This window comes from Sugiyamaella lignohabitans, chromosome B (genome assembly GCF_001640025.1).
Source record: "Sugiyamaella lignohabitans strain CBS 10342 chromosome B, complete sequence".
Lineage (NCBI taxonomy): Eukaryota > Fungi > Ascomycota > Dipodascomycetes > Dipodascales > Trichomonascaceae > Sugiyamaella > Sugiyamaella lignohabitans.
In genome coordinates, this window is record NC_031674.1 from 2,163,899 (window position 1) to 2,175,307 (window position 11,409).

The 11,409-nt window shown below is 46.4% G+C and overlaps 4 protein-coding genes across 4 annotated transcripts; 3 read left to right on the plus strand and 1 right to left on the minus strand.

The window, feature by feature from the left end:
- Positions 1–52: 52 nt before the first annotated feature.
- Positions 53–1,237, plus strand: MRPL35 (mitochondrial 54S ribosomal protein YmL35; the record flags this gene model as incomplete). The annotated part of the gene is made up of 1 exon (XM_018879643.1): positions 53–1,237. One exon carries the CDS (start codon positions 53–55, stop codon positions 1,235–1,237), a length of 1,185 nt encoding a protein of 394 aa, XP_018737540.1.
- Positions 1,238–3,157: 1,920 nt separating this feature from the next.
- Positions 3,158–3,736, plus strand: AWJ20_2684 (uncharacterized protein; the record flags this gene model as incomplete). The annotated part of the gene is made up of 1 exon (XM_018879644.1): positions 3,158–3,736. One exon carries the CDS (start codon positions 3,158–3,160, stop codon positions 3,734–3,736), a length of 579 nt encoding a protein of 192 aa, XP_018737541.1.
- A 1,865-nt stretch (positions 3,737–5,601) lies between these two features.
- On the plus strand, positions 5,602–6,507 carry AWJ20_2685 (uncharacterized protein; the record flags this gene model as incomplete). The annotated part of the gene is made up of 1 exon (XM_018879645.1): positions 5,602–6,507. One exon carries the CDS (start codon positions 5,602–5,604, stop codon positions 6,505–6,507), a length of 906 nt encoding a protein of 301 aa, XP_018737542.1.
- A 219-nt stretch (positions 6,508–6,726) lies between these two features.
- SEC18 (AAA family ATPase SEC18) lies at positions 6,727–9,066 on the minus strand (the record flags this gene model as incomplete). Its single annotated transcript, XM_018879646.1, has 1 exon — positions 6,727–9,066. One exon carries the CDS (start codon positions 9,064–9,066, stop codon positions 6,727–6,729), a length of 2,340 nt encoding a protein of 779 aa, XP_018737543.1.
- Between the last annotated feature and the right edge of the window lie 2,343 nt (positions 9,067–11,409).

The window sequence follows — 11,409 nt, forward strand, 5'->3', positions numbered from 1 at the left end:
TACTAAACGACAGTCGACTGTATATTATACTGTTACAAAAATACTGTCCACCATGAGCATAAGACGAGCATTTAGCAAGTCAATTCGAGCTTACTCGACCGAAGCTGCGACTGCTGGTTCAACTAGCACTAGCTCATCGGCGGCTAGCACTTCAACTGAGGCAGTATCAAGCTTGAAAATCCGAAATCCAAGAATGCGAAGAGCTGTTCTTCAGGGAGACTGGATTGATGGACCCCCATCATTGAGAACCAAACATGCCCGTTTAGCATACAACAGTCCAATCGGCTTGAAAGAAGTTTTCCCATTAGCGTACGATATTATTCTTAAGGAAAAAGCCCGACACTATGCTAAAGCAGAAGAGATCAAACAAGAATTAGAATCGAGTGACGCTAGCAAGATTGACGCTGAAACTCGTGCTTCACTGGTGGCTAAATACAACAAACATTTGGTCCGAGCTGAATTAAACGACCCAGAAGTCCAATACAACTATCGCATTAAACAATTAGATCTGACTCAACCGGTCTATCGACATTTGGCGGAGCGGGACTGGAAGTCTTATGATATGCTCATCACCTTACAAAGATTGGAGCAATTGCATGTTATTCCCGACACACTGCCAACAATTGACCCACGAGCAGATGTCAAGCTACAATTTCCCACTGTGATCAATAAATGGGTTACTCCTGGCGAAGTTTTGCGAAATGCTGTGTGCACCAGAACACCCATTGTCAAGATCCAAGAGTTCCAACAGATCCCAGACAACAGTCTATATACAGTCTTGATTGTCGACCCAGATACTCCCGATATCGCTAATGACGGATACACGACCACCTTGCATTGGGCCGTGACCAACATCCCTCTTTCCAATACCTCTCCAGTGGTAGACCTGGCCAAATCCGACGAGCTAATACCCTTCCTGCCTCCTCACCCCGACAAGAACGGTCCTACTCACAGATACTGTTTGTGGGCATTCAGACAGGCTGACCCCAGCACCAGTGTCAATGCCACTTCTACTCCTCTTGGCTCACCCACCGTCGCAACTCGTCGCATCGAGATCGCTGCCAACGACGTGTCTCTTGCCAGAGAAAACTTCGGCATCCGTGCCTTTGTCTCGGCACACAACCTCGACCCCGTCGGCGCTCATGTCTGGCGATGCACCTACGACCAGTCCACCGAATCTGTTCGCGAGAAGTTCGGTCTTGGCCCCGGCATCGTCTTCGACAAGGTCCGCCGCTAGCGGACCCTCTTCTCCTGTATATACATGTAAATATAATCATTTTGTGCTCTACTGGGGGCAATGCCTCCGGCGGCTGGGGCTCCGCCCCAGACCCCGTGGCTCATCTCGCTTCGCTCGATTCGGGGCATAGACCGTCGAGGTCGCGAACCTCACGGAAAACGCCGCTGGCATCCCGACTCCCGACTCGAGCGAAGCGAGAGGAGCCACCGGGTCTGGGGCAGAGCCCCAGCCGCCGGAGGCACGACCCCCACCAGAACATTCAGCGAGATAAATACGAGTAAATTGACAGTCAAAATGTACAAACTTCTAGAAACAAAACGTTAACCAGGGCACTTTTTAGATGGGTCGGCTATGCGAGCATGTGATTGGGGTGGTGTAGATGGTGGGAGGGGACATGGAACCGGGGACTTTACTCTTTGAGAGCGTGGTCAATGAACTTCTCAATGTCGAAGTTGGGGTCATTGATGTCGGAAACAACGTCTGACGAGGGCTTCTTGTGAAGCTCGGCGTACTTGGCCTTGGCCTCGGCAATCCACTTCTCCTTACGAGCGTATTGCTCGGCAACGTGCTTCTGGACAGCCTCAGTCTGGAGAGACCGGTTGTGCACGAATCCGTAGGCAATGCCGGCACCGAAAACGGACCATCTGAGGACCTTCTCTTTGTTAGTTCCAATTCATCTTCAAATAATCTCCTATTCACAGGCCATTACTCTCGCAGCCGGAGTCTTTTTATCTGACCAGAAAGTTTTGCTGGACAATGACACCTGATGGATTAGCCGGCCAGCTTGGCTCGTAATTTCGTGAACTTTGGACGAGATTTTCTCACAAAGCCCGTCATTTCAAACATGTCATTCAGCCAGTACTTACATTAAGAGCGGGAGAAACCATTGTGGATGTGTGGAATGAGAGTTGTGTGGAAAGTGACTTAAGCACTGCTGAACACTTTAGCTGCTGCTACTACTAAATTTCAGTATCTTGAAAAATGTCAACCGGGGTTAGGTCATCGGTTCTTCCCAGATGGTCCATCACCAGCCAATCAGGAAAAGTCGTTTCTTCAACCTCGAAAAAGCACCGGCACGTGATGTGCGGCTGCTCAAGGGGTGGGGATGTGATGCCTCCGGCGGCTGGGGCTCTGCCCCAGACCCCATGGCTCCTCTCGCTGCGCTCGAGTCGTTACGTCGGGATGTCGGAGGTGTTGAGGAGCTGTTGGTGATATTAGGTGCTGGACTAGTTATAAATTGAGTGAGCTGTGATTGGCTTAGAAAGTGCGTAGTAAGAGTTCTAGAGATCTGAATCATTTCCTGATTTATTGTTATTTAGTGGAAATGAAATTCATACTAGCTCTATTTTCCTGGTATTTTTTGATGTCGTTTAAATTAGTATATTGCAATTGGCTCTAAATGAACTTCAAGATATGGATTAGACATTCTGCTGTATTGACTGTGGCTCATCTGCCAAACAGTTCATATAACTATACTGAAATTGTTCAATTTCTCGTAGTCAATAGAAAGCTGATAACATCAATAATTTGTACTCCTTTAACCTGAATAGCGCCATAGTACTCATTTATTTACCTCTGCAGCTGGGGAGTCTCAATGGCTTATTGGGACCACTCATGACAGATGTGCGATTTCTTAGAAAAGAGTTCTATAATTTTTATAAAACTCTTTTTGTTAAATTATGATCAACGTATATTTATATTATAAAAACTGCTTTATTTTACTGCTAGTATTATTTCTTTTACTATCAGTATAAATTATCTGAAAACACAGCTTGACAGGATCGTTTCAGTAGCTGTACGGCGTTGCATCATTACATTACAGGATCCTGTCGGATCACCACTTATCATCACCTCTGAACTGTATATCAAGTCCCAAAATTTAACAGTAAACTGAACAATCTGTTACAAATATTCGCATAAATGAGTTCCTTACTGCCTTTGAAATTAGTTGCATTGCTGATTTTATCATTGGCTGCTGTGATGGCATCAGAGAATACTCTGTCTATTCCGCTATATCTGCGGACCTTCGAATCATCGGCGTTATTGCCTAAGGCTCTGATACAATATGATACACGTTCCCATCAGACTCAATTGATATTGTCCAATGAACCTCGTACTGCGTCATTTGAAGGAGATGCATGTTTGGGTGTAGAAAATGAGGCTGGTGAGTTCAAGTGCCTTCAGTTAATCAAGGCTACCGGTGCATCATCAATTCCAGAGTCGTTTATTCTGCAACTATCACCTTCTTTGACTGGGGACTTATTCCAAGATGTTGCTGGCATCAACTATTCAATTGATCCATCATTAACAGAATCTGTTGCTGTGGTTAAATCTGCTCCTAAAGGACCTGTTCCAGAAGTTAAAGAGCAGATTAAGCTGGTAGATAACAAGATCCCCGAGCCTCCTGTTGAGAAATCTTTCATTCAAAAATACTGGATGTATATTCTTCCAGTTGCTTTGATGCTGTTAGTGTCTGGCGGTGGTGGTGAGCAGCAGTAAAGAACAAACTTAAAAAAATAAATTTCATCTGTCTGTTGTTACTCTTTTTTTGTACATTATCTACAGTTCGGCCGGCTGAGCAACGGTTAACGGTCTCGTGGCACGACTAAATATTATGCGAAGCATCTTCTACAAACACAAAATAAAATAAAATATGTGGCTGTATTTATGAATATCTAACTTAGTTGTGCTGTACTTTTGGTTATTGATTATTGATTGCGTTAGTACTACTCAGTATAAAATTGTTGCCGAAAAATCATTAGTCCAAAATTCCTACTCCATCGACTATTATCGCGACCGTCACTGCACCACCAGTGCTAGGATTTGCCATGGGTTTGTTCAGTAGGAAGAAGAGATCGAAAAAAGTAATCAAACCTCCTCTGACCCCGGCAAAATCCAGTCAATCTAAGCCTCTAAGTCCCAGGTCTGAGAAACAAGCTGTTGTTAATGAACATATCAAAGAAACTTCTGAAGTCTCTGGACTCATACAAAAGAATTCAAAGCCAGAAGGTAACCAGAGACAAGTACCACCAGTACCGGCTCCAGTACCAGTATCAGTATCAGTCTCAAAACTGGCACCAACACTGGCACCACAATTGGAATCTAGACCCCCGCCAGTAACAGTAGCTGCACCACAGGTGGGAACTGTTGTACCTCTCACAACAGTACCAGCAAAGGTAGCAGCAATTGCAACAGCAGTACCGAGATCAACATCAACAACAATAACACAAGATGTAGCTCGGAACGAGTTACCTACTTCAACTTTGGGCAATAACCAAGGCCAAGAGTCCATCTCTGTGACTTCTCTTCGAGGAAGCGAAGTTGGCAATGAGAATGTTAATGTTAATGCCGGTGCCAATGCCAGTGCCAGTGCTCCTAATAAATCATCCACCGCGAATCTCAACCTGGTCAACCCACTGAGACCCACACTCGCACCTCTCGGAAACTCGACCGTCAATTCCAGAAGAGGTTCAAATGTATCCTGTGAGACAGTCAGTTCTGCGAAATCTGCAGACCTGCTCGAGGAAGTGCTTTGTAAAACACCCAGTCAAACTCAAAGTGTTCCTTTTGCTTCCTACCAGGACACAAAACATTGCCATCAAGTTTTCCAACAGCAGCAGCAACCACTACAGCAGCCAAAACCACCACACCAGCAATCGAGCCTGCCAATGCTTCACATGGCACCACCAAACCTGGTAGTTTTCGACAGTAAAGGGAATCCCTTTTACGTGCCAGAGCATTCGAGACCGGAGCCACAAGGCATTTTGAAGATATTCTCGAGATCGAAGCAATGTGTTTCGAGCTCGGTCGACGCAGTAGGACTTCGCGGGGTTCTGGCACACCCACGGTTTCTCTTCTGTCTGTGTGCCGTAACATTATATTATGCCACGGGAATCCAGGGAGTCATTGTCGTTTTCATTCTGCTGTTGGTGATCCTAGAAATCAAAATCGAGACCATCAAAACGCTTTCGGCGACCCAGCGAATACCAGAACCCGTCCAATACAGCCGTCTTCGAATCCGCCAAGACGCCCCTCCACCACTTCCATCTGGATCCTGCGAAGCCAACCCTGCCATCTGAAAACTACAAAAACTTAAAGCATGCTACTTAAAACACACGATATCCTATACGGCCTCCCGCGGTTCGGGCTCTGCCCCAGACCCCGCTGCTCCTGCTTCGCAGGAGACCCATGGGACCGTCGACGAAACGACTCGAGCGATAGCGAGAGGAGCCACGGGGTCTGGGGCGGAGCCCCAGCCGCCGGAGGCAGCGTCCGACCCGGAAGCTTCCGTGACGTAGGTTCCCCACATAACTCACTGGAGATATATCACCCTACCGGAAGATGGGTTCAGGACCGCAACAATAATGTCGTTTCCCGGGTTTACTGAGTTCTCGATCGCTATCGAGGGTTCTGAGACCCCTGTGAACATTTTCGGTGTGCACAAAAAGGGGCCCAGCCCCGATAGTGCCGCGGTGTTGCTGGTGCACGGGTTCCCGCAGTCGCATCTGATCTGGCACAAGATAGCTCCTAAACTGACTGAGAAGTACTCAGTTGTAGCCATTGACCTTCGAGGTTATGGAAAATCGTCCAAGCCCAGTAGCAAGGACGATTCTAGCCATAGTTTGTACAGCAAGCGTTCAATGGCGAACGACTGTGTTGCAGTGATGAAGTCGCTGGGATATGACCGGTTCTATTATATCGGTCACGACAGGGGTGCCAGAGTCGGTCACCGACTGTGTATCGACCACCCCAAAAGTGTCATCAAAATCATTTTGCTAGATATAGCTCCTACTCTGGCTATGTACATGGCCACGGACATGGAGTTCGCTACAGCCTACTTCCACTGGTTCTTCCTGATCCAGCCCAGTCCTTTTCCAGAGACATTCCTCACTTCCAATGCGGAGTTCTACGTTAACAATGCCCTTTCAGGCCAGCTCAAGTCGTCCAACAATTTCGTGCCGTCTCATGTGTCGCAATATATCAACGTCCTCGGCACTTATGAGGGTGCCCATGCTGCCTGTGAAGACTACCGAGCAGCTGCAACAATTGATCTCGAACACGATCGCAAAGACGTTTCGGAGAACCGCAAAGTCACAGTGCCAATGACAATTCTCTGGGGAAAAGACGGAGTCATCGCCAAACAGTTCAATGGCCTAAAACTATGGAGCGACGTGGCCGACTCGGTCGCGGGTCACCCTGTCTCCTCAGGCCACTACATCCCAGACGATGCTCCAGACGACGTTCTCCAGACGGTCGAGGCCTTCTTCTAGCTATGGGGTGCTGCCTACGGCGGCTGGGGCTCTGCCCCAGACCCCGTGGCTCCTCTCGCTGCGCTCGAGTCGTTTCGCGACGGGCCGGTCAGGATTGAGACACTACAGGGACCGTAGACGCCCGACTCGAGCGCAGCGAGAGGAGCCACGGGGTCTGGGGCAGAGCCCCAGCCGCCGGAGGCAATGAATGGCACGATAATGACTTATTAAATATCTAATTTAAAATTGCGGGACAGACACTCCGGGTCGGCTGTTGATGGCATCGACGGTTCGCTCCACAAAGTCGTCGATTTCTTGACCCTTACCGGTGACTTTGGCGCCCCACAGGTTGAAAAGAACCTTCTTGATTCCCAGGCCAAGCACCGAGCTGTTGGTCTCGGTCTGGATGCGCTTAATGATTTGCTCGTGCGATGGTGAATCTAAGAAGTTGGTCTGCTCGAAAATGTGTCTAAGGTCCTCGAGCGATGAAATGTTCGGCACGTAGATCTGATCATCGATCACGTTGGGGAAGTCCATTCTTTCCAGCACTGCATAGTTCGACGTCGTCAAGAACACGATGAGTCGTCTGCTGTTGGGTGGTCGGTCCGTCAAACACACTTTCAAAGTCTGCAACACACCGTTGGAAAATCGGGGTCCAATGTTCACCCAGTCCAACATCGCCTCAATGTTATCGATAACAAGAACATTGACTTCCGATTTGTAACTCTCTTGGAACATTTCCTTAAGATACCTGATCTTCTCCGCTTCCGTCATGCCGCCCATGGCACTAGGACTAATCAAACGGATGGTCTTGAATCCAGATTGAAGCGCCATGTGTGAAGCAAGTGCCGTCTTACCCGATCCAGGAGGGCCATGGACGAGAACAGATGTAACTGGCGATTTATTACCAGCTTCTCTGACTTGCTCAAGAAGCCTGCTACCTTTAGACAGAATTGTTTCAATGTATGGTGAAAACTTGATGATACCACCGAGAACATTTGCAGACAGTCCATCTTCACTTACACCTAATGCAGGAGTGATTTCATCAAGAGCCCTCATGAAATGAACCCGAGTCACCTTGATATCTGTATTGTCGACCTTGATTTTATCCGAATCGGTTTTAACATGCGAATCCAACGCAAAACTTACAGCACTTCTAATAAGACCCTGGATTTCTGCACCAGTGAAGTTTTTGGTCTTGGATGCAAGTTCCTCCAACGAAACATCGGGACCCAGCATTTTTTCCTTAGCCATTTTAGCAGTGTGAATCGTGAAGATTTGTTTACGACCGTGCTCATCAGGCAAGGGGATTTCCAATTGAACTTCGAAACGACCAGGACGAAGCAATGCCGAGTCAATAAGATCTCGTCTGTTGGTCATACCAATAACCAAAATGTTATTAAGCTGTTCAACACCATCCATTTTAGCTAACAACTGATTGACAACATTGTCACCAACACCAGTACCATCACCACGAGAACCTCTTTGCTTGAACACAGCATCCAACTCGTCGAAAATAATAATGTGCAATTGCGATTCGTCTCCTTTCTCTTTATACTCGGCCTCAGCGTCCTTAAACAGGTTACGAATATTCTCTTCACTGCTACCTACGTACTTGCTGAGCATTTCGGGACCATTTACAATCTTGGGCTCAACAGAGTTCAACATCTTTCCTATTTGACGGGCAATCAATGTTTTACCTGTACCAGGAGGTCCGTATAATAATAGACCCTTTACGTGCTGGATATTCAACTTTTCAATATCAGCAGGAGGGAAGATTCTACTAGCAAAAGCACGTCTGAAAATAGTACTGAACTGTTCGTCCAAACCACCGATACCGGTATCGGAAAATTTAAAGTTAGGCTGAAGAATCGCATTGACACGAGGTCTGCTGCCGGATGCTTTAATATTAATCAAACCACCCTGAGGTTTAGAGAATGTGATTTCGGTGTGGTCGACAAGAATACCCCTTTCATCGGCCTTCAAAATGGACGAATGATCAGAGTCGGTAGCATTGATAGCACCACGAGTTCCTAAATCAACCACCTGGGTCGACAGAACCTTAATTTTGAAATTGCTTTGACTGAATTCCATGGCCAATTTTTGACCAGGAGCAAAAATTTGGTTCTTGTACAGAGATAGGAACCGCTTGGCCAGCTGGTCCTGATCGAACTGTGTAGGAACTGCTCTAGCACGAGAATAGAAATCGATTTCTAAACTCAATTCTCCAAGATAGACACGGCCATTTCCAGAAGCAAAAATATCAAATCCCTTGACAGTCACGTCCTGACGAAGCGACCAATTGGCCCATTCTCTCTGAGCACCTCCGGCACCAATGACATTAGGAGGCAAATTCGGTGCTACCCGAGCCGTAAAAACATACGTGTCATCTACAATCACGTACTGTCCATCTTTAAAAGGAGCAGCAGGAACCGCTAGAACATTATCAATCACGAACGACTGAGCTGGCGCATTCTCAACCGACGCTCTCAAAGTGGCGTGCACCGGCGACTGTGGGGCCGGTGCGGGCCGACGGGATGAGATGCCCGGATGTGATCTTCCAAAACCGAATTTTTCCATTGCCGCTTTTCTTTCTCCATTAGTTAGTATCCCCTGGTTCCTGGATTGGTGGCACTGCCTCCGACGGCTGGGGCTCTGCCCCAGACCCCGTGGCTCCCTCTCGCTTCGCTCGAGTCGTTTTTCGCGATGGTCGCAAGCAATCTCCTGCGAAGCAGGAGCAACGGGGTCTGGGGCAGAGCCCCAGCCGCCGGAGGCAACAATATCAAACCCGTCGATCCCAGTCGACCGGAAATTCAACTTACCAAAGTTGATAGAGTGGCGGAGTGGCGATGATGTATTTGTTGACAGGATCGATACCCCTGTGTTCCTCGTCGTAGATGTATGTCTGGCAATCTCACAGCCGTTTGATGCTACAACCGTCGGTTTTTGAAATCTCCCGAACTCAGGATGCAGGGTCTTGGTTGCAGATCTCGACAGATGTACTCAGGGGTAATTATGTGGCTATTGTCTAAGTGGTCGTTGGTCGGTTGATCTATCTATATAGATAGCAGTTAGAGATCTGTTGGAGAAGCGTATATCTGACTTCTAGAGAGATTTGACCTTATTGATCACAGTCTACTGGGTCAAGTCGATCTGTGGTTCCAATAATGCGAATTCCTGAAGTGAAGAAGTGTCATACTAGTTAGGAGATAAAAGGGAAAATATTGATTACTCTGGGCTTCCGATTCAATACATTGAGTAATCTGCTCCATGGTAACATTAGATATGGGATATAGCGTCCAGAACCACAGTTCTGTTGTTTGTATTCTGCTTAGCAGCTATAAAGGGGTCAAAATGTCGTATGTGACTTTGTATTGATCTTTTAATATAATTTCGCCGACTGTTTCTTTCTATTTTTTATTTTTTTCGTTTCGGATGTGCTTATCCAAGCTTTTATTAAGTGCTCTATATCAGTAAACCAATTTCTTTCCACCCATGGCTCAGTGTTACCCGGCTTTTTCATATTTAGCTACGCAGCTTTATATCTAGTTTCCGGGCAACCAGTATGGCAGACTAGGGCTGCTCATGACTTGAGTTATTGGACTAATGCTCTATAATGGAGTCATAGAGTCAGTAACAGTTCTCGTATTTGATTTCATAAATTCCCTGAGGTCAGTCTTATCCATGAGAACTCGTGATCATCATCAAATAGTGTGGGCCGATCTGAGGAGTTTGCAGGCGATAAGAAGCTACTTTTGATGAGAATACAGAAATGGCTCGATAGCATCACCGAATCCAAGCAAGATAAAACTTTATTAATTACCTACGACTCTTCTGATAAATAAATAGAGTGTATGTTTAGGTCTTTTTTTATTTTAAGGTTTCTTTGCGTATATAGTATGTAAATCTTACACCTAATCTCACTGGATGTAGCTCTTGAGTAAAGAAGAGGACATATTAGCCACTAATTCAAAATTCCTATGGGTTCATTGCTTTGCCAGGATCATTTGGCTGTGATGCTATGTGCAATATTCAAGTACATCCAGCATCTGACTATCTCGTGCTCTTTGCCCTGTGCGACATGTCGAAAGCAAATTGGCCATCTATCACCATAACCAATAGATATCTACCTGCCTCATGTATTTACTGGATGTAAATCTTGTTTGTTCCACTGTATCGGATCCAATAGTCGTCTTTTACCTGGGATTTATTTGCTCACCTCAGGTCACTCAGTACGGAAATCCCAGGGGAAGCCTGTAAGGCTAGTATGCAAATCAATATGCACGATAAACATCATTGTGCATATGAGAACTTGAAGCTCGAGCTAGGGTTCTTCAGCTTCATAAAAGCTTTGAAAACATTCCAGAGTAATTGGTTAAACAAATTTTCTGTGTGACGTGGTAGCCAATTAGTGCACATTAATAGTATACTGGAAATCAGAAAATATTAAACCAGCCCTGTGCTTGGGATAATGGGCTCAGGGGCGGCAGCCGATAGGACACATATCAACGGGGAACTCTGATGCAATCTATTAACACAGGAATATCAGGAAGCCGAACGGTACTACAACTGGGTCCATCCGGCAGTACCTATCATTCAAAACAAAACGAAAAATACGACTTGAACTAATGTCAGCTCCTAGCTGTGTCTGGATTATGCTTCTAAGCGACTGGCGATAGTCTGTCGATCACCCTTGTTATATTGCTGCCGTGATCCTCGAACTTGAACTTGCTCCACGTACCACTATCAAATAACAAAACACTAACTATAATGGTGAGTCTCTAGTCAATTGATTGGTGTTTGCCGGCCAACTACTAACAAGACCCAGTCTTCTGGTCAAAGTTCCCTATACTCGTTTTCCGACGATACGAAGCAGCGATTGCGCAAGTTCCGTCTGTCCAGCTCCCGAGCTGACGGTCCACA